We start from the raw sequence: 21,982 nt of genomic DNA, 5'->3' as shown, positions 1-21,982 counted from the left end.
ATTAGTTACAACTAATGTGACAAAGGACACAAGAATTCGAGTATAAACCTGCAGAACTAAGAAAATTAAGTGACTCAACAAGTATGAGGAGTCAATTTCCCTTTTAACTAATTTAATCATAAACATGACCTAACATAATACGGCGGTTAGCTAACGATGGAATATTAATTAAAATTAGACGATTAGTTAAGATGGTAGATCAACTCCTGGAACCCAGTTAAAGCCTCGCAAAGCAAATAATAATATTTTTTTTTGGACAGATTCAATACTATTCGTTCGAGTATTGTGAGAGACCAAACACAAGAGCCATATTCCAAAATCGGACGAGCAAAAGATGTATAAAGAATTTAGTTGTGTAAGGGTCATCAAATTCTTTAGCCCATCTTTTGATAAAGCGGAGCTGAATTGCTTACTGCAGATTAGAGAAACAGCTTGTCAACCTTTTAGCTATAATCAGGAGAACAACTAAGTATTACTCTGCTAATCTATTGAGAGGTAACTGATCAATGTGGTACTCGACTATGTGAGGCGAGTGTCTATGGAAGGACATTACTTTACATTTAGAACAGTTAAGTGTTAATAAGTTGTATTTACACCAATTGACAATGCGGTCAAGATCTGTCTGCAATGAAGTACATGACATGTCTCTAAACGATAGGCATAGCTTCACGTCATCAGCATGCATTAGAACGTTTGAGTTCACAATGACTGAGGACAGATCATTGAGAAATAGATTAAAAAGCAACGGTCCAAGATGACTACCCTGAGGAACTCCAGACGTCACAGACAATGGCTTGGAAACCGCTGACTTGAAAACTACCTTTTGAATTCTATTAGTTACATAATTAGATACCAGCTTCAAAAAATTCTTTGGAAATCCAATAATATTTAATTTATTTATTAAAAGACGATGATTAACGGAATCGAATGCTTTACTAATATCAGTATAAATAACATCAGTCTGCATTTTGTTTTGAAAAACTTTAACCACCCTTGAAGAAAACTCAAGTAAGTTGGTGGTGTGTAGACTATCTGTAACTACAGAAATGCATAAGTTGAGATGTAATAATTTTTTCAAAGAGTTTAGGTGTAGCAGACAATTTTGAAATACGTCTATAGTTGTTTACGTGACTTTTAGGCCATTCTTATGTAACGGAATAATAATGATTCCTTCGATTCTTCGGTAATCACAGGCTCTGGAATAAAATTAGCTTTTTGTACGTTATACGGATAAGGTGTAATTGATGAGTCGCTATTAACAGAATAAGTTGTTTGGAAAAAAGTCTGCAAATAGATCGGCTGATGTCTGATCATTATTTGATGTCGTATTTTCATATGTAACTGAATTGGGTATTAAAGAAGATTTTCGTTTGGAATTTACAAAATTATAGAACTGTTTAGGATCATAAGCAAACTGAAGCCGGCAACGACATAAGTAATTCGTTGTAAAGTTGTAATTTAATAAGTTAAAAATTTAGCTTGGCAGTAGAATAGCGTGAAAAATCAACACTGTTCACTGTACGCTTATATTTTTAAAGTATCGATTTTATATTTTTAAACCAGCTAACTCACGGGTAAACCATAGAGGCTTTTTAGACCTCCTAGGCTGCCTTCGAGGAACGCATTGATCAAAAAAGTTATTAAAGGCGTCATAAAAAATAAATAAAAAAAATTCTAAGTTATTACTGGCAAAAAGGTTAGACCAGTCATGATTTATAATAAGGTTATTTAATTTATTAAAGTCGGCCTTTCTAAAACAACGAGGCTTAAATGCTACTGTACTGTGTACAGTTTGCTTTAGATCCGGCAGTTCTATAAATTTTAAAGTTGGGTGAAATACATCTTCGGGAAGCACAATCGGATCAATTCTGCTAACAGTGCTAGCTGAAGGATCGATACAAATATTAAATCAAGAAAACGGTTGTTACAATTACGAACGTTATTTATTTCATTAAGTGAAAGATCAAGTATGCTATTTACAAACTCATGAGAGCTAGTAGGAACAACTAAATTATCCACTGTGGACTAAGATACATCTGATAAATTAAAGTCTCCCAGTACACATAAATAATCCCTATCAGAGAGCATAGAGGATATTAATTGTATATTGGATAAATGTTCATTAAAATTGAAACATCCGATAGAGGTGGAATATAAGAGCAGGTTATATAGAAGGAAATTTGACAAACAGTCACTCTAACTGCAACAAATTCAATGTTAGATAAAGAACAAATTAATTCCGATAAAAGGTCGGATTCAACGGCAATCAATACGCCACCACCACCCCGTGACAGACGGTCACATCTATAAATTTAAATATTCTAGACAAATATCTTCTTCTTTAAATTAAACGTGCCACCAGAATTATTCGACCCTATTTGTTGTAGTTCTTTCTGGCCACAAGACTTGCTTGTTGAAGAATTTACATTTAAAACTAAAAGCAGACCAAGTGTATCGCTGCCAAAATTAAATTTTTCTACAGCTACAGCTGATGTAAAAAACTAATTACTTCGTAGCCTGAAATTTCTAGTTCATCAATTTTCACAAATAAATATACTACTTATAGATGTGACCGTCTGTCACGTGGTGGTGGCGTATAATTGCCGTTGAAGGCCGATCTTTTATCAATTAATTTGTTGCTTATTTAATATTGAGTTTATTGCAGTTAAAGTGACTGTTTGTCAAAATTCCTTCTATATAACATGCTCCTTTATCGAATGTTTCAATTTTTCAATTTAATGAACATTTATACAATATACAATTAATATCCTCTATGCTCTCTGATAGGGATTATTTATGTGTACTGGGAGACTTTAATTTAACAAATGTATCTTTGTCCACAGTGGATAATTTAGTTGTTCCTACCAGCTTTCATCAGTTTGTAAATAACATACTTGATCTTTCACTTTCACTCTTTGTAAATTCCAAACGAAAATCTTCTTTAATACCCAATTCAGTTACAAATGAAAATACGACGTCAAATAATGATCAGACATCAGCCGATCTATTTGCAGACTCTTTTAAAACAACTTATTCTGTAGCGACTCATCAATTACACCTTATCCGTATAACGTACAACTAATTTTATTCCAGAGCCTGTGATTACCGAAGAATCGAAGGAATTATTCATTATTGCGTTACATAAGAATGGCCTAAAAGTCACGTAAACAACTATAGAGGTGTTTCAAAATTGTCTGCTACACCTAAACTCTTTGAAAAAATTATTACATCTCAACTTATGCATTTCTGTAGTTACAGATAGTCTACCACCATCAACTTACTTGAGTTTTCTTCAAGGGTGGTTAAAGCTTTTCAAAACAAAATGCAGACTGATGTTATTTATACTGATATTAGTAAAGCATTCGATTCCGTTAATCATCGTCTTTTAATAAATAAATTAAATATTATTGGATTTCCAAAGAATTTTTTGAAGCTGGTATCTAATTATGTAACTAATAGAATTCAAAAGGTAGTTTTCAAGTCAGCGGTTTCCAAGCCAGTGTCTGTAACGTCTGGAGTTCCTCAGGGTAGTCACCTTGGACCATTGCTTTCAGTCATTGTGAATTCAAACGTTCTAATGTATGCTGATGATGTCAAGCTATGCCTATCGTTTACAGACATGTCAAGTAGTACTTTATTGCAGACAGATCTTGACCACTTTGTCAATTGGTGTAAATACAACTTATTAAAACTTAACTGTTCTAAATGTAAAGTATTGTCCTTCCATAGACACTCGCCTCACATAGTTGAATACCACATTGAACAGTTACCTCTCAATAGATTAGCAGAAGTAAATGACTTAGGTGTTCTCTTTGATAGTAAGCTAAAGTTTGACAAGCATGTTTCTCTAATTGTCAGTAAGGCAATTCAAGGTCTCGGCTTTATCAAAAGATGGGCTAAAGAATTTGATGACCCTTACACAACTAAATTACTTTATACATTTCTTGTTCGTCCGATTCTAGAATATGGCTTTGTGTTTGGTCTAATAAATGTGTATCACAATAGTATTGAATCTGTCCAAAAAAAATATTTATTAATTTGCTTTTGCGAGGCTTTAACTGGGTTCCAGGAGTTGATCTACAATCTTATACTAATCGTCTACTTTAATTAATATTCCATCGTTAGCTAACCGCCGTATTATGTTAGGCCTCATGTTTATGATTAAATTAGTTAAAGGGGAAATTGACTCCTCATACTTGTTGAGTCACCTTAATTTATCAGTTCCTAGGTATACTCGAAATTTTGTTCCTTTATCACTTAACGTTTGTACAACTAATTATTCACTGCATAAACCCCTTCGAATACTCTGTGCTGATTACAACAAACTTTACTCTGTTATCAACACAGAGGCCTCTGATTGTATTACTAAAATATCTATTTTAACTTTTTTAACTAATAATAATTAACACTTAGTAAAAGATTTATTTTAACTTTTTTAACTATTAATAACTAACACTAACCCAGACCTGATTGGGTTTTCCCCAATCCTTGCAACGATGTTGGTCTTGTTTAAACACTCCCAATACATAAGTTTATCAAATATAATTCATAAAATTAATTTTAAATAATTTTTAAAATTTAATTTTAAATAATTTTTGTATAAATTTTCTTTTATCGTCGACTGTACATAGTTGACATTAAATAAATAAATAATAAAAAAATACATACATTGGGTTATGCGATCTACGCAACAACATGCATATACATATGTACAAATCAGAGAACGGCAAGAGTGCACACACCCCTAAAAACACACAAGCGAAACTGTGGATCAGACCACAATACAATTACTTGTGCGTATAAAAATGATTCAGGCAGCATTTTGTGCGCAGGCATTTCTTTCCCGAAGCAAAACACAAGAAAAAGGGTCAAAATATTTCTGCGTGCTTCTGTTTCGCTTCCTGCTGTCGCGTCGGCGGCGGCTGCCAATGCAGACAGAGCGAGACAGCAAGCGATATTGTTTCTCGCTTATGCCATATGCCAACCGATCGACCTCGCGCACATTTCCTTTGCGCTTGCTTCGTTGTGGCTAAGAACACAACGGACCTTTTCTCGGATCTCTCTGGTTGTTTTGTGCGGCGCACAAGCAATTTTTTGTTGAGTCCGTGTGCGTATATTTTCCCGAGTTATCATTGTGCGCGTATGGTCTCGCACTTGTTTTTTGTGTGTGCCACCATTGTGCTTAAAAAGTGCCACAATTGCCGTTCTCTTGTACATACGTACATTCTGGAATGCGAGCTACGCAATAATATTAATAAACACATGTACATACATATATTAAGCTAACATAAGTATGCGCAGTTTACAAGCTGCATTCGTACATATATCTAATTGCGTAATTGTTGAATATAAAAGGAGAGGACGCGAAGACGGACGGAAGTTTGTGTACTAATATATAAACATATTTTAAGCCTCCGACAAACTTGCTCTTTTCGCACATTGCTTTATATAAATGTACAGTGCACTGTACACCACTGCAGTGGTGGCTGCCCAAGTAGCACGTCCAATGCTGTGGACGGGCATGTGGGCATGGCGCCCGATATGCACGTACAAGCCAGTCTCTGAAGCATTGCTCAGAGACCTATTCGCATATACCAGTTTGGACCGCTCAGCCCACACCACAGCGCCGTATCTAATAATTAGTCGTACCATCGCTACATACATCCACATGAGTATCTTAGGAGAGAGACCCCAGTTCTTGCCAGAAGGAGCTCTACAGCTCATTTGAGCCATGGTTGCCTTCCTGGTAGTATTTTCTAATTGGCGTTTCCACTTTAGCCTACTATCTAGTATTACGCCTAGATACTTGACTTCGTTGGAAAGCTGTATTATTGCATCTCCGATTTTGATTGGCTTCAGCGATTCTAGTTTATATCTATTGGTGAAAGCAACTATAGTTGCACCATCCCACGCTTAGTTTTAGTCCCAGCATGACCCTTTCACATAATGTGTGCTAATAGTTTCCCTTGCAGACAATGGTAATGTCGTCGGCGTAGCCTTGGCATTCCGTTGTCTGCAAAAGTTTCAAGAAGCTCATCAACTACTATGCTCCACATGAGCGGCGATAAAACACCTCCTTGCGGACATCCCCTTGTAGTTTGGGCTCTGACTATTAAGGTACCCACTGTCACCTCTGCTATCCTGGAGTCTAGTAAGTGTTCAAGCCACATCACTAATCCCTTCTCTACTTGTTTTTTGACCAGTGCTCTCACTACTACGTTATGTGCTGAGTTGTCAAAAGCCCTCTCTATATCCATGCTCTGCCTGCTCTGTACGCATGTTGGTTCTTATGTAATGGACAGTCTTCTAAGTACTTAAGCCACATGTAGTTGTCCACCACTTTTTCAAGAGTTTTAAGTAGGAAAGAGGTCAGACTTATCGGCCGAGCGGATTTGGGTTGAAAGGGATCTTTTTTCCCAACCTTTAGGAGGAAGATAACTCTGGCTATTCTCCAGGTATTAGGTATATACCCTAGTGCTATACTGCCCCTAAATATTCTGATAAGATACGGCATTAGCTGCTCCAGTCCTTTCTGTAGATGTATAGGTGATATGCCGTCTACGCCTGGAGCTTTATATGACATGAAGGTGTCAATTGCCCACCGCATCCTATGCTCTTTAACTATATCTGAGGCTATTTTCCAGTTTGGTCTTCTGGCTACAGTCCAGACTGGTACCCCCTCTAATTGTATATCCGACTCTTTCAGTACAATGCTCATGGGAAAATGTGTAAGGAGTAGAAGTCTAGCCTTCTGTTCCTCATTCTCCATGAATGTACCGTCCGATTTCTTTAGGCAGAGTTCTTGAATGTCCCTTGCGTTGGAAATCGCTCTGGTGCTGGTGGTGTCTTTTCTATGTTGGTACAGAACTTGCGAAAGTGGGTTCGCTTGCACTTCCTTATTTCTTTATTATAGACTGTAAGCTTGGCAGTATAGCGATCCCAACTGCCCGCGCTCTTCTTTGCTGTATTAAACAGTTTCCTAACTTCTCTTCTCAGCTTCTCAAGTTGCTTATCGTTAGGTCCAGAACCTCTGCTCTGCTCTTAGTAGCGAACGTCGGTTCAGACTATAATTGAGAAGGTACGGCTCTCGCCCCTACCCTTGGGCTTTTTGGGGACTGCCTTAGGGTTATCTTGAGACGACGTTTGGTGCAGCTGACGTTTGCGCCCACCCGTTGCCTCTCCACCCGCCTTGGCCACTGGATGCATATTTTTGCATTTGCTTTGCGACGAGCCTCCTCCGGCTTTAGACCTCGGTCCAGGTACCTTAAGTACCATCTGTTCCGGCTCCGCTCAGTCCATGCCTCAGTGGATCGTCTAAGCCACCTGGCTCGCCAAGCCCCTGCAAAGTTATTGGCCCGCTGACCTGAGGCTCGAGCGTTGCACTCCCGCCCGACCCTAACATCGTCCGTGTGGCAGTAGTCCCGCCAACCACTTGGGGCGTGAAAGCCCCTGCCTCCCGTGGAGTGCTGGGCATGGCACTGTTGGGATGAGGGTTCTTGCCCTTGCGCAGTTGAAAGTTACCACCCTGGTCCAGAGCCTGCTCTTCCATCCGCTCTGCTAATTGTGCTGTGGTTAATTCCCGCCTAGAATTGTTATTACTATTTGTGTTCATATGAATCCCACGAGTGTAGGGGAATCAAGGTCCGCCGTGCCATAGCCACCATTGACACGGTAAAGCCTTCACACTCATCGAGGCGGCCAGGTATCGATGAGTCTCTGTAAGAATACAGTCAGTTAATCCCGACTGTAAACTAGCCAATGAGCACGGGTCGGGTCGCGTGACACTCTGATTTGGGGCTGGTTAATTATATGAGAGCCACCCCTCGCCAAGCATAACGTCTAGCCAGCCATGATACGGGCATAGAGTCACCTGGTCGCTAGTCCCAGATGTTTCTATACACCAATCTTAGCTAGACACTGCATTGCCAAAGGTAAGCAAGTGACACTATATGACCAGGTATCTACCCGGGACAATGCAGTGTCCATTGCCCAGCCGGCATCTTCGTGTAGGGTAATAGACATCCCAGTAATAGACTAGAGGGTTTTCGTCAGGAATTGGAGGAAAGCCTGGATCTTAACGTAGAAATCAACCATACAGCTGCTCTTTGCTCGGCTCCGTCGCATCAAATACAGAGCTCTCGAAGCAGTCTGCCTTTAGCTATTAAGACGCTTCGGCTCATCAAAAGGAGGCTCAGGAGGCAGCATTGTCGTGACCCAACAGTATACAGAGTATACCAAAAAATTTAAAATAAAGTGGAAAAACTGTTGATGTCACACAGCAAGATGGAAAATGACCGCAACTTTCCAATGCTAACGCTAATTCAAGTCCAAAACACTCATTGTGGACCCTCGCAAAAAAGGGCTTGAGTGTATTCAAGGCGGTCAACGCATCCTCCAGCACAGGTATGGCCTTGGCCAAATCCTTCTCGCAGTCCACTTTTAACGGCAGCGAAGTCTCCGTCTGGACTTGCGCCACCTCCTCATCACGCTTCACCTGCTCGGCAGCAATGTTGGCCGCAATTGTTTCCTTGCTAATCTCCAGCATCATTTTGCGTGAGGCCTCCGCCAGCGCCACCAGTTTGGGCTGCAGCGCATTCAAATCACGTTGCATAATAGAAATGGCAGTCGCTGCTGACGCCAGCGTATCCAAGCCGCCTATGTAGCGCATCTTGGCCAGCATAGTCTCCTTCTGCTTCAGCGCTATTAGCGTTTGGAAGGACCTAATCAGCTCTATAAACCAGGCATTCGTCTGATAAATGTGCCTGCAGGAATTGGCACAAAACTGCTTCACAACGCTCGCAGCTGTGGTATGGAAGTACAGACAGGTGTCCATGATAGCCTCCTTGATCTCCTCGCTGGGCACATTGACATCCAACAGCGACATCTTGGCTATCATCGTCAGCGCCTCCTCCGGCCAGCTGTCGTACCAGTCAATGGTGCAGCAGTTCACCAGCGACGGATACAAGCGCACACGAGTGCGCAACGCACCACGTGCAGTTTTTACTTGCAGCGATTTACAAAGAAGGAGAACACTTGCAGTGGCAGCAGGTGTCCCCAAAATTCCCAAACAGAAAGCCTGACGGATCATGGGCCAGATCCCCAAAATAAAGGAGTACTTACAGGCCAGATTTCAAGCGTTCAGCACCAGCTCAATTAGGTTTAAAAGAAGTGTTGAGCAAGAGCTTGAGATTCCTAAACAACTATGTTTCCCGGTAGTACCCATTACAGTTGAGGAAGTTAACAGTCACATTAAACAGCTAAAAGTTAGAAAAGCTACAGGGGAAGACGGCTTAGATAATTACACACTCAAAGTTATGCAAGTTGTAATGTTTCTTGTCCTATTGTTCAACGCTGTTCTTAGATTGGGCCATGTCCCGAAACCCTTGAAGAAAACAAGCAAAAATCTATCAAATCAAATCTATCATATAGACCGATCAGCATACTGCCTTCAATAGCTAAACTTTTTGAGCGATTCCTTTTGACCCGCCCACTTCGATTGGAAAGCAACAAAGACAAAATTCCTCCATTTCAGTTTGGTTTTGTAAATACGACAGTCATTCGTCTAGCATAATGGTCTACTGGCTAAGCTTAAGACACTTCTACCGCCCCAACTACTTTGGGTTGTATGCCACGCAAAGTTGCTGCGATCCAACCAGATTTTTTGAGTCAAGTAATTTATAGAATACGTGTACACAATCAACTTTTTTCAACATTATGCAATGCTTCAAGGTTTTATTCATTGATGAATGTAAATAAAAGATGATTTTATAAACATATTCTATTAAATTACTGCATTCCAAAAAACTGGTACTGTCACGTTACCAAATAAGTTGATATTTCTCCGTTTTAAGCGAATCAAATAATTTAGATACTTTAATATAATAGGTATTCTTAAATTAAAGGTTATAAATTATATAATATATAGCCATATGAAATCATGTTAATCTTTTAATTAATTTTTTTATTTTTATTTATGTAATATATCTTAAGATTCTTAATAAAATTTGTTTAAAATACATATTTTTGGAAAACGAAAATTTTAATGATTTATCATTGTTTTGGCAACTTTTAAATAATTTTTATAAATTAATAGGAACTTTCTTAACTAGCAATCTAGCAATTTTTGCCTCGGAAACTCAGCAGCACTGTTTGTCAAGCCTATATAGAGAAGAAAGCGATTATTTTTAATAAGTGTTATCGGACGTGTTAAAATTAAACAATAAAAATTCTTAAAAGACATTTAAAATATCGATATTTTTTAGATGTATCTACGCGATAATATGACAAACAAGATTTTAACAAATATAAAAAGGCCTACGCAACTCTTAACGTCTGAGTCTTGCGTAGGCCTTTTTATATTTTTTTTTTCTTTGCATTTATTATTAAAGGTTTGCTCAAAACTAGTTTAAAAGTCATCAATAAATATCCCATTTACTTGATAACACATATGCAATACATTGCATATATATACATTATTATTTATTTATTTATAAATTGTTAACTATGAACAGTCGACGATAAAAGAATAAGATTACATAAAATATATAAAAATTATTTAAAATATGTTTTTGTGATTTGATTGGCTATTCTCAAAGAAATTCAATGGTAACGATTATTTATAGCTAAGATTAAAAAATATCTTGTTTTTGAAAAAAAAAAAAAGAATTTAGTAGTTATTTGTGGCATATCATTGTCTGGCTGTATTTACCATGCTTTCTTAACTGAACATTTTATTAATTTGAAAATTAATTGAGTCTATAAAAAATTTTTCGGGGATCAGCCCAAAATTTTTGTTTTAAAAACTTTTATTATTTTAAATGAAAATGATTTTATATGACTTACAAATTGTATAATTTATCTAACAATCGAACTTAGTAAATAGCTGGAACTAGCTATAAATTTGCTAAAGTGGCAACAGTGATTTTGTGGCTCTGTTTTGTGATACCAGAAGATACATAATTTTTGGAATATCTGGTAAACAAATTAACAAGTGCTAATTGGAACAATGATAGAAGGCCAAGATAATGATACAAAACTGTTACTGGTAACAGCAAATGTTGGAAGTTTGTTTGAAGATGTACGTACATACATACATATGCTTGTTTATTGTGCACAACCGCACGCATGCATACAACATACACATACATATATGTCTATACATATGAATATGTATATTTGCAAAAGCATAAATTTTGTGTCAACCATAAATTTTATATTTATTCTTTATATATCATATATTCATTATATATTATTCTATATATATATATATGTATATATATGTATATTTATATATAAACATATCAGATATTTCAATTGTTTTTTTATGCTCGACACTGCTGCACAGCCAGAAAGATTACTTTCAATATGGCTGAAGGAGTTTATTTCCTACGTATCCGAAATAGGCCCGAGATTTTTGGCACTACATCTTCAAGAAGTGGGCGGAAAGACATATGAGAATTCAATGGACCATGTTCAAGATTTTATTCGACGTTTATGTGAGTCCAGTGCCTTTTCTGATTACATATATGTACGCATTTATATGGATGAAGATTTTAAGTCTGCAGAGAACTTTACAGTAAGTAATGAGTTTGTTATTACACATTACTTTACTTTTATTGTTTATTATTCGAAATTTCATAGGCACTTGGCAATATTTATTTCGCCCATAAGGACTTAAATAGTTTAAGACTCTGGAATTTTCTAACTCATGACTGGGAGAATAAGCTTGACGAAAGAAAACTCATTTTCACTGGAAATATTGAAACTATTTCAACCAAGGAGAAAGCAAAATTTCCACAAAATTTTTTCCCCGAAGTATGTTGTTAATGTCATACAACACGTTTCTCATTAAGATTGACTTAACTTCAAACGAGCATTAATTTTTAATTTCATAGTTTGTTGAGTATATCGTATATTTTTTCTTAGTGTAAATGGTCTCGAAAAGGATTTATGCGAACTCGTTGGGAAGTCAATGGCACTGTAATTGATCTGGTCAACATACATTTATTTCATGATGCATCTAACTTGGCTGCATGTGAAGATTTTCCTTCTGTTTATTGTAAAACAAGGAGAAGAGCTTTAGTACACACTGTTGAAAGGTACAAATATTTGTAATATTGCGTTTCTAAGAATTTTAATCTTCAATCTGAACTTTAAATATATAGGTTCCATTTGGATAATAAAAACGGATCAGTTCCATTTTTTTTATTTGGAGATTTTAATTTTAGATGTGACACTGCTGGAGTTGTGAAAGTAATAGTTAAATAAGCGACCATAAATTTGTATTTATTAATTTTGAACTAATTGCAGGAACTAACTAAGGACTTAACTGTGCATCGCGTCCAAAATATTAAAAATGAGAGTACTAAAATTCACTATCGCAACACTATTGGAAACAATATACTTACCGTTGGCAAAAAGGAATTTAGCCATGCAGATCATCAACTTAAATTCAAGGAATTCTGGGTAACATTAAATTTACTTTTAATCGTGAAGCTGGTATTTAATTGACTATGATGATTTCAGTTAAAAAAATTTGACAGGGAATTGGAACCACTAATAGAAATTTTATCTGAGTATCCAATAAATTTTATTCCATCGTACCCTTTTGAAGAAGATCCCGAAATGCCAACCGATTACATGTCCACTCGATGCCCCTCTTGGTGTGATCGCATATTGATGAGTCCACAAATGAAAGAAATAATAAGTAATAATGGTTGGAAATATGATATGATAGGAGAATCTGTTTGCATGGGTGACCACAAGGTAAACATAAAAGTTACTATAATTAGTCCCGTTTTTCATTGTGACCTTAATTGGACTTAACTGCCATTAGTGCAGCTTTAGATCACATTTATGTATGTACATATGTACATGTAATATTTCTAATCAATTATTTTCTTCTCCTTTTGTCATATAGCCAATTTACTTAACTGTTCATCTAAGGTCCAACAAAGGTACTTATAGCTTATGTGATTGCAGTAATTTAAATTTTTATGCAAATAACAACAACAGTTTAACATCACCTGGTAAACGCAAATGTTGTCACTATTCATTTAAACTATATACTGATATATTAAATGAAAGTAAAAAACAAAGCTGTAGAATTATACAAAATGAATCTCGCGTAGAACTTCCGTTAAGCTACCCAAACGAATCTAACAGCAAAATTCTTCAAACCGAGACTTCTCAGGCCTTGTTATCAACAAGTCACCCAACCATCAGTATCAATATAATTGACTCTGACAATATATTCGTTTGTATGTGCACGTCTACGTTCAGTACTAATCGGAATTATGGATATACGGAAGGAACAATTTGTCCAATGTGCAATAATATAATTAAATTGCAGCCTCTTAATTATCGGTACAAATTAATATCTAATAGTGTTGTACTATCTGATAATATAATAGTGAATCGGATCGACACTCAGTTTCTAAACACATCAATAGAAACTTCACTATTTGATCCATACACGCCAGAGAGTAATGAGTCACATTCTCCATATCCCGAGCTAAGAAGCACATCAACAACCGCTTCAAGTAATTGCTCAAATATTTATAGTTCCGAGCTGCTGATAGATAACACAGAAAAAATTCAAAGTAGCGTATATATTAAAAGTAAACTTGGAGATGATCCTCAACACTCTACACGAACTAAAAAACAAGATGAGGAAATGTGTGCCGGAGTACAGTCCAGCAAAAAGAGTACATCAAGAGGTGCTGTTACACCTGTTCAGTTAAAGTCTCGATTGGAAGACCTACAAAAAATATCATTGTATACCTCAGAAAGAGATAGCATTTCGCTTGAGAAGAGTGATGTTGGCAATGTTGAAGATATTTGCACATCAAAAGCTGTATCAAAAAGTCAAAATCGCAAATCAAATATTTTTTCTCAGTGTTGTTGTATTCACTAATTGTTTGGTTAATAAGTATTCCTAATATTTTTAATTTTGTTTCTTCTTGTAAAAATGTTCATGAGATTATCTCGGTTTTAATAATCAACTCACTGATATTTTTCTTGGATTCATTCCATAATTGTTGTGCTATTACAGTTAGCATGCTATATTCGTATGCGTACATATGTTACATATATAAATAAAGAACACTTCATACATAAATCCACATAGAAATTCAAAATTACAAATATGCATTTTCTAATACAAATTTAATTGCGCAGTCAAATTAAATACAATCAAAATATTTTTAAATATTACACTGATGTGTCAAATAGTTACATATGTATTTAAAAATATTCTCCGTTTTTTGCAGCTTTAATATCTGTAAAGAATACTCATATAGTATTCATCCACATTAGGCTGTCCCTTATTTTTCCTCACTTTATTTTTTATTGTCGCAATCAGCAAAAAAAAATTTAACACTTCTACATTGGACTTGTATCAAATCATTAGAGAAAATTCGTGTTGCATTAGCCTGTGTCGAATTATCTTTACAGTTTTATGTTTTCCATACAACTGACACAACTTTCACTGCAAGTCGGAATAATATATGCACATAGTTTACAAAACAATTTTAGTCCAACAATAGAGCATATCCTACCTGCAAAGAAAAATTGTTGACAAAGTTAAGACACCTTAACCTACATTCTTATTATTGATTCTTACTTACATTCTTACTATACTCAGTATATTTACAATTGTGAGTTCTCATGTACATAAGTCATTGCATAGGTATCGTTTTTATTATTTAAATGGCATATTACTTAAAATATTTATTTTGTATTTTTATTAATTATTGTACCTTCGTTTTCGATGTCAATAAAATATTTTTTATCACATTTTATTTGCATCTTAAAGTTTTATTTTCGAATATGCTTAAATGCCTTGGTTGGCAATTATTTCAGCTTTTTCTCCCCTATAACCATTTTATCAAATATATTTACTATATTTAATATAATATAATATATATATACTATATATATATATATGTATGTTATTATTATAGGACCTACAAATCCAAAATCCTTAATCAACAAAACAAATTCACTAACGGCTCTAGCGAAGAATACATTAATGGATGAAGGCCTTTGGATGGAACAATCAAACGTGGATGATGTTGGTACTTTGGCAAGTCCATTGTGTAATTCCCACTATATAGCAGTAAAAGCTATGTCCTCAAGCATAGTTCAAGAGGAGAATGAGGATTGCACGGATAAGACCGACATGGATCAAAACCTTTTACTTAAAGAGACAACCGTTTAACTTATACATTTAATTGTTATGAATGTGAATAATTAAACATTTAAATGATACACCATGTTCCATTCACTTTACTTACCAAGTATCCTTCATTGTAATAAAAAATAAGTTGTATGTTAATGAAAAATTATACATTTACGTACTTAATTGGAAACAGAAAAGAAATTAAAGAGACTTTTCAGGCAAATGATGAATCAAAACCATAAAACCAATTTGCGTTAAATTTTAATTCTTTATTGTAAAGGGAATTAGGAAGAAAAGCGTTAATCTCCAAACAATTTTGAACACACTTAACGCACATTTCTGTCAAACTATTCGATGAGTTTTTTTGCCTTAAAATATCTGCGAAGGTACAGAACCTGCCAGGTAGCCAATCCAAGCAAGCAACACATGCTGAAGATACTGAAAAATAGTACTCTACTATTTGTTTTCTCTAAAATATAGGAATATTATTTATAAAATTTATACTTAAGGGTTTTTAATCCTCACCGTTTGTATCACGCATCTCTTCCTCGCGTTTACGCATAAGAGCAAAGTCACGCACTATCGAGTCGGAAAGTTCCTCTAGACGCCTGAGATCAACCTCAAGTGGCTTTAGTTTAGAGGCTTCGCCAATCTGTTATTATTCAAATATATTAAATTTAATTTACACATGCTTAGTAGACATTAATTGTATCTTACGCCTTCATAACTTTTCGTTTCTACACCCTTCTTGGTCGATAATGAAACTTCTTGACCAATTCCTCGCTGATCTATCAGAGGATTGCAAAATATTAATTTGTCCATAACTTATTGTTCTTATTTGTACTTACGTGGTGGTACTTTAGAAATAAAGCATATTTCATACGTGTCATATACTTCAGACATGAAACTAAATTTTCCTTTCGTTATGTGTTCCTTTTGCGAGAGTATATGACCCTTAGTGTCGCGAGCCTAGTAAATAAATGTTTAGAAATTGTTAATTTCATATGTATGAAGAAGGGAAATATACTCACAATATAGTCTATAACTTGACCGGGCACATCGGAGACCTCATATTCTCCCATTACTAGTTGATTTGCTTGTATATCTTCTTTAAGACATTTTTGTGTGTTCGGTGCCAACTGAAACATAACACCATTAAGAGGCCAAATACATGCTAATATAGTTAAAAAAGAAACGAGGACTTTCATTTTCAATTCTACTTAAATAATTACTGAAATTAAGTAAATTCGACAATTGTTGCAAAGATGAGGTGGCCTAGAGATGACAAGAAGGTTAGATAGGCCGATAGCGCGAGATCCTAAAACCAAATTGATTAGCTAAAGCTATCGATATAAAATTTGCTAAACTGCGTATTAATTATTTTAAAACTCTTTAAAGTATACAAATCATTGGATTTTTTCACAAGACTTTAGGTTTTTCTTTTTATTAGTTTAGACACATGCGTAAGCAATATATCGTAATCGATACTTGTAAAAATTCTTTAAGAGGTCAAGCTCGATATCGATAGGATATGTACTAATGTAATTGTGCTTATATGTATGTGATGAATGTTCATATGTAAATGAGTGTAGTTCTTTAAATCGAAAATACATACTATAAATTATAGAAACTTATTAACTTTATTCATATACATATACGTTTTGTTTATTTAATTTTTTGGTGAGATATACAATTTTTTAATCTGTTATTAATACACATACCAATCAGTGTTTGTTTTTCGATTTGCAGCCAACAAAGAAAGCGGAATTCTGCTGCAAATGTCAGGCGTGGATCAGGTAATGGCATTTGTGTATATACATGCATTGTGTATAAGTATATTTATTCTTATGTATGTACATACATAAGCTAAAAACAATTCTTTGCCATATAGAATAATCCATAAATGTCTAATAGAAGCTTATTTTTTATCTATATACATTTACATACATACATAATACATACATACATACATTCTTTGTAAATATACACACATGCACACATAAATAATTCATATATATATATGTATATGTTATTTGCCGATAATTATGGCTTAAAGCTGTGCGTTTTTTTATAATTTGTCTATTTTTGTTTATTACAGATGAAAATATCAGGAACTACAGGTATGTATATTATATCTTCCTTGACTTAAATCAATAGTCATATACTTACATATGTACATATGCAAACGATTGTATGCACTAATGTATCTTTCTACATACATGTGTATACATGTATATGAAGAGATGCACACATGTATGGAAATAGCTTGATGCACTTGCATATGTGCGAAAACTGGTGAATTATTTATTTCTATTAAACATATTTCTTTAAATTTGTTTTTAATTTACTTTTTACAAGCAAAATCTGTTGAGGAGCGTAATATACCATGGAGCCAACAAGTTGACGAGGCATCATATGAAAACTTAGCTTCTCCAGCGATTGATGATAGCTCTGGTAGGCTTCATGTTTCATAATCTATTTATTTTCATAAAATTTATTTGATTTATTTAATTCTTACAGCTATACAAAGCTCAATGCAATTCCAATTTCCCCCTTTCAATGCTAAGGAAAATAGTAATTTATCTATAAGTACTTTAAACAAGGGACGTAAATCTTTACACAATCATGGTAAGTAATGAATTCATCGTTCTAGAATGAATTATCTTAACAAATTAAAAGCATAAGCATTCTCAATGATTTTGGCTTTTAATAAAAAATTTATATTGTTTAATCGAGCAAATTCCCTGTAACTAATTTAATCATTTGCTTGCAACTGATTTAATCATTTCTAATTTCCTATTCATTCCGGTTAGAAAAATTGCTGCAGACTAAAATCTGAAAGGAAAATAAAAAAGATTCTATAAACATTCGTCATGTGGACATAGTATAATGCTTGGCAAGACCTTAGCTTTTAATATGTCCTCTGTCCAGTCCTCCTTGGCAATTCCTTTTATAGCATTGATTAGAACTTTTTGAACATTGACTAACTGTTTCTTGAAAGTGTATATTATTTCGTGAGTTGTTGCTATTGGCTGATTAGTACACCAGCATTCCTTATTCGTTACCAAACTCAACGACGCGTACAAGATGCCTGCTTCCTTAGCTAAAATTGCTTCTGGACATAAGGTCATACTTAAAAGGTCAGCACCCCATTTACGATACATATCATTTTCCGCTACCGTAGAATATCTAGGGCCTTCTACGGTGATCACAGTACCCTTGGAATGAACCGGTAACTCAAGTTCTTTTGATGCTCTCAATAAATGATTCCTTGTACGTTCACAAAACGCTGGATACATTGGCAGATGACACACACCAATGGGACTGCCCACAGCCCCATCGTAAAATGTCTGCACACGTTTTGATGTATTGTCAATGATGTCGTGTGGCACTACCAGTACTCCTGGTTGAATATTTTCACGCAGAGAACTCACTGTATGCGTAACCAGAATATGTGTGCATCCCAACTTTCGCATGGCCCAAATATTGGCCCTGAAATTAATGTTTGTGGGCATAATATCATGAAGGCGTCCATTTCGCGTCAGAAGACAACAATAAACATTTTCAATTATCCCGTCAATAATTACGTCGGATGGTTTTCCAAATGGGGTACAGACCGCGTATTCTTTTCTTTTTCGAATAATACATGGACTGTCTAAGCCACACTCACCAATTATTCCAACTTTGATGTCGGGGTTCGGGTCAACGTATTCTTCAATTTGTTCTTTAAAACCTTCCTCTTCCATTTTTGTGTTAATTTTTAGGTGTTTTAAATTTCTGAAGATTTTGAATTTTTATTTTATAAGTTTTTCAAGATTGATTCTTAATAGCTATATATTTTTACATTTCATAAATTTGGCAGGTATGCCTGTTTACTTAGTTTACCTTTTAAAAATTCTGTGTTTAAATTATGGCCTTTCTTGAATTTTAGATATAAGAAAAAAATATGGAAATAATGGATCTTTTAATATACCTAAACGTGACGACCACCAATTGAATGCTTGGAATACAAGACGACTTTTTACAGAAAACACTGCACCGTTTCGTGTAAGTTATTCATAATCTCATGGATGTTGGACTGAATTGTTAACATTCAATGTATCATAATATAGAATAACGATGGCAGCTCGAAATTGGAGAACTACACGAATCAGAACATGGACGAGGCAAAAATGCAATCAGCACCAAATGCACCGAAAAAAACAACATGGGCATCGATCGCATCGCAACCAGCTAAACTTACTTCAAAAGTAATTTAACAAATTTAATATTTATTGAAAGGATAAATTAATTAAATAAAAATGTATATTGTAGACAACATTTACAACTTCCAGCCATAAGAAGAAAGGACCCGGAATGCCACCACCACCCATGGTGCCGGGAAAACACAATTTAGATGTTAATGTATGGGACCTACCTAATAGTAGTCCTCCGCCAGTACCATCCCCGCCTTTACCAATTAATTTTCCAGCTGCGGAACGTAATTCAAACGCAACAAATTGTGAGGAGCCGTCCATAAGTTCACGTCCCGAAAAGCCCTTAAAAAGTACAGAATACTCAAATAAAGAGGATACATGCCAAGAGTTACGCAATAGCAGTGCTACGAAACCACCTCCAAATAGTCAATCTCGCAAAAATTGGGTTTCCCAGTCGCCAAATCATCATCATGATAATCGAAAAGTAGGCCCAAATTCATTGCCTATTACTGCTCGACGAGTCGTATCTAGTGGTTCTCGTTATAATGAACGTAGAGAACTTTTCAATGGTTCACGAAATGATTACGAAAAGTTGAGAGATGAAAATAATCCACGTACCATACAAAGTGCGCCCTTAATTGAATTAACATCTGACCCGCAAATATTATTGGACGAATTAAAAGACAAAAACAATTATAACCCCATAGAAATTGACATAAATAAAGCTTCAGCTGCACGGTAATTAAAATTATATATAATATATGTAATATTAAAATTATATATTTTTTGAATTTTCAGATTTTTTGTCATAAAATCATATTCGGAAGATGATATACATCGAAGTATAAAATATGAGATTTGGTGTTCCACAGATCATGGTAATAAGCGCCTGGACGATGCCTTCAAAGAGCGATACAAAGAAGGCGGCAATGTTTTGCTTTTTTTCTCTGTCAATGGCTCGGGACATTTTTGCGGCATGGCGCAGATGATAACCTGTGTGGATTACAACTCGACATCTAGCGTATGGTCGCAAGACAAGTGGAAGGGAAAGTTTAAAGTAAAGTGGATATATGTAAAAGATGTGCCTAATGGAAAACTTCGACACATTCGACTAGAAAATAATGACAATAAGTCAGTAACTCATTCAAGAGATACTCAGGAGATTCCGAACACAAAAGGCATTGAAGTGTTGCAGATATTACATACATTCAAGCATTCGACGTCCATTTTTGACGACTTTTCGCACTATGAAAAAAAACAGGAGGAAGAAGTGTCGTCCAAGCGACCACCAGTTTTCTCATCAGATGCGATTAGCCAAAACCAAACACCAATCAACAACAGACACTTTATCCGTCAAAACGACGACAAGGATGGGCGTGAGCGCGATGGTCGTGCAACCATTGGCTTGCCACAAAAACATTTCTTTAGCGGTGGCAACAATTTCCGGGAGAACCGAAGCTCGCTGCATAAAGGCGGCAATGGTTTAGGAAGTTATCACAACAGCTACAGCGACTATCGAAGGGGCTTTGATAGTCAACGACCATTAGGCGCGGATTATGCTCCAAAAGAGAGAGAAAATGCATTTCAGTGTGAGAGTAGAGAGGATAGAGTTAATTTTGCAGCCCGGCACGTATCGATCAACCGAAGGGAGGACCATCACAAGGCGAGAATAACAACAAATTATAAACGGGACTTTAGTACTGAACAAATTAAAGCTGAGGTGCGCTTTAGAACCGGACTGTCGACATCAAGGGATTTGCCAAAAGTATGCACCCCTGAATAATATATATGTACAATGTATATCATAATCTTATTTTGCGTTGCAGACTACAAATGATCAAGATAGATTGCGAAATAATGAATATTAGTGGCTGAGCCTAACAAGTTATGAAAATGTTTACGAATGTTCTTATCAAAAGTATTCGTGAAATTTTGGGTTTAAGAATTTCAAAACGATTATGTGCACAAGCAAGAAATCTGAGAAATAGAATTAAGCTGAAAATAGATACAACAACCGGTAACTAGGATTAAGTAATACTTACAATATTATAACATTTTTATGTAATTTATTATATTTATATAAACTGATTGAAGCTTTCATTGAACGGTTCGAAGACGTCTTATTGGATCGATTTGTACACAATTTGAAAGTCAAGAATTTACTTGATTCATTCCTTGTAGCTGCACTGCAATATTTGAAAGCTTTTTCATCAATAAAAAACATACATCGTATGTGAAATAATTAAAAGTATAATATCTTCATCTTATAATTCTATTGCCTTCAATTCTATTAGCAGTGATACCTATACAACTTTCCATTGTGTATGCGCGTGTAAATATTTACATATGTAAGCATGCACGCCTTGCCCATAACTTTTTGAACCAATCCAAATAATTTAACATGTTAATCATAAATAGGAAAATATATCAGTTACTGGTAACAGATAGGCACACACCAACATATGAACAAGCATATACGAATTAACAATCATTCTGTTGAAAATTAATAATATAGTAAGTTTAAATATATATATTTTTTTACATTTGTAATTCTTATAAGTCACAAATTAACTAATTATTCACGATTCCCATTAAAAAATTAAAG

At 35.2% G+C, this 21,982-nt stretch overlaps 4 protein-coding genes across 8 annotated transcripts; 2 read left to right on the top strand and 2 right to left on the bottom strand.

Annotated features, from left to right (window-relative positions):
• Nucleotides 1–10,934: 10,934 nt before the first annotated feature.
• Nucleotides 10,935–15,398, top strand: LOC108603187 (inositol polyphosphate-5-phosphatase A). 5 transcript variants are annotated; one of them, XM_017991752.1, is made up of 9 exons: nucleotides 10,935–11,077; nucleotides 11,345–11,575; nucleotides 11,641–11,814; nucleotides 11,926–12,098; nucleotides 12,165–12,252; nucleotides 12,310–12,465; nucleotides 12,526–12,765; nucleotides 12,920–12,956; nucleotides 14,964–15,398. In XM_017991752.1, the coding sequence occupies exons 1-9, from the start codon at nucleotides 11,006–11,008 to the stop codon at nucleotides 15,218–15,220; spliced, it is 1,428 nt and encodes a 475-aa protein (XP_017847241.1). In that variant the 5' UTR covers nucleotides 10,935–11,005; the 3' UTR covers nucleotides 15,221–15,398. The 5 variants fall into 5 exon arrangements, with proteins under 5 accessions (XP_017847241.1, XP_017847242.1, XP_017847239.1 ...); XM_017991753.1 differs by lacking the exon at nucleotides 14,964–15,398 and adding an exon at nucleotides 14,271–14,708; XM_017991750.2 differs by lacking the exon at nucleotides 14,964–15,398 and having other exon boundaries at nucleotides 10,935–11,044; nucleotides 12,920–13,931.
• Nucleotides 15,399–15,429: 31 nt separating this feature from the next.
• Nucleotides 15,430–16,457, bottom strand: LOC108603186 (transmembrane emp24 domain-containing protein bai). Its single transcript, XM_017991747.1, has 5 exons — nucleotides 16,213–16,457; nucleotides 16,030–16,150; nucleotides 15,899–15,969; nucleotides 15,707–15,833; nucleotides 15,430–15,650 (listed from the first exon to the last, which is right to left on the bottom strand). The coding sequence occupies exons 1-5, from the start codon at nucleotides 16,387–16,389 to the stop codon at nucleotides 15,529–15,531; spliced, it is 618 nt and encodes a 205-aa protein (XP_017847236.1). The 5' UTR covers nucleotides 16,390–16,457; the 3' UTR covers nucleotides 15,430–15,528.
• Nucleotides 16,458–16,829: 372 nt separating this feature from the next.
• LOC108603184 (YTH domain-containing family protein) lies at nucleotides 16,830–21,860 on the top strand. The gene is made up of 10 exons (XM_017991745.1): nucleotides 16,830–16,861; nucleotides 16,931–16,977; nucleotides 17,280–17,301; nucleotides 17,540–17,635; nucleotides 17,702–17,809; nucleotides 19,113–19,228; nucleotides 19,294–19,431; nucleotides 19,496–20,115; nucleotides 20,176–21,142; nucleotides 21,204–21,860. The coding sequence occupies exons 2-10, from the start codon at nucleotides 16,960–16,962 to the stop codon at nucleotides 21,243–21,245; spliced, it is 2,127 nt and encodes a 708-aa protein (XP_017847234.1). The 5' UTR covers nucleotides 16,830–16,861; nucleotides 16,931–16,959; the 3' UTR covers nucleotides 21,246–21,860.
• Nucleotides 17,874–18,980, bottom strand: LOC108603185 (purine nucleoside phosphorylase). The gene is made up of 2 exons (XM_017991746.1): nucleotides 18,085–18,980; nucleotides 17,874–18,016 (listed from the first exon to the last, which is right to left on the bottom strand). Exons 1-2 carry the CDS (start codon nucleotides 18,925–18,927, stop codon nucleotides 17,978–17,980), a joined length of 882 nt encoding a protein of 293 aa, XP_017847235.1. The 5' UTR covers nucleotides 18,928–18,980; the 3' UTR covers nucleotides 17,874–17,977.
• Nucleotides 21,861–21,982: the final 122 nt, after the last annotated feature.

Source organism: Drosophila busckii, unplaced genomic scaffold (assembly GCF_011750605.1).
Source record: "Drosophila busckii strain San Diego stock center, stock number 13000-0081.31 unplaced genomic scaffold, ASM1175060v1 hic_scaffold_35, whole genome shotgun sequence".
NCBI lineage: Eukaryota > Metazoa > Arthropoda > Insecta > Diptera > Drosophilidae > Drosophila > Drosophila busckii.
This window is presented reverse-complemented; position numbering and strand designations above follow the sequence as displayed.

Excerpts from the sequence above, each read along its gene's own strand:
- LOC108603186 (XM_017991747.1), bottom strand. The coding sequence starts at position 16,389 with ATGAAAGTCCTCGTTTCTTTTTTAACTATATTAGCATGTATTTGGCCT. Across the intron at positions 16,151-16,212 it reads GTCAAGTTATAGACTATATT|GCTCGCGACACTAAGGGTCA; the intron begins GTGAGTATATTT and ends TTTATTTACTAG. Across the intron at positions 15,651-15,706 it reads AGAGATGCGTGATACAAACG|AGAAAACAAATAGTAGAGTA; the intron begins GTGAGGATTAAA and ends CCTATATTTTAG.
- LOC108603187 (XM_017991748.2), top strand. The coding sequence starts at position 11,006 with ATGATAGAAGGCCAAGATAATGATACAAAACTGTTACTGGTAACAGCA. Across the intron at positions 11,576-11,640 it reads AGTCTGCAGAGAACTTTACA|GCACTTGGCAATATTTATTT; the intron begins GTAAGTAATGAG and ends GAAATTTCATAG. Across the intron at positions 12,766-12,919 it reads TTTGCATGGGTGACCACAAG|CCAATTTACTTAACTGTTCA; the intron begins GTAAACATAAAA and ends TTTGTCATATAG.
- LOC108603185 (XM_017991746.1), bottom strand. The coding sequence starts at position 18,927 with ATGGAAGAGGAAGGTTTTAAAGAACAAATTGAAGAATACGTTGACCCG. Across the intron at positions 18,017-18,084 it reads AGGACATATTAAAAGCTAAG|ATTTTAGTCTGCAGCAATTT; the intron begins GTCTTGCCAAGC and ends TTTTCCTTTCAG.
- LOC108603184 (XM_017991745.1), top strand. Across the intron at positions 17,302-17,539 it reads GAAAATATCAGGAACTACAG|CAAAATCTGTTGAGGAGCGT; the intron begins GTATGTATATTA and ends ACTTTTTACAAG. Across the intron at positions 19,229-19,293 it reads AAAACACTGCACCGTTTCGT|AATAACGATGGCAGCTCGAA; the intron begins GTAAGTTATTCA and ends ATCATAATATAG.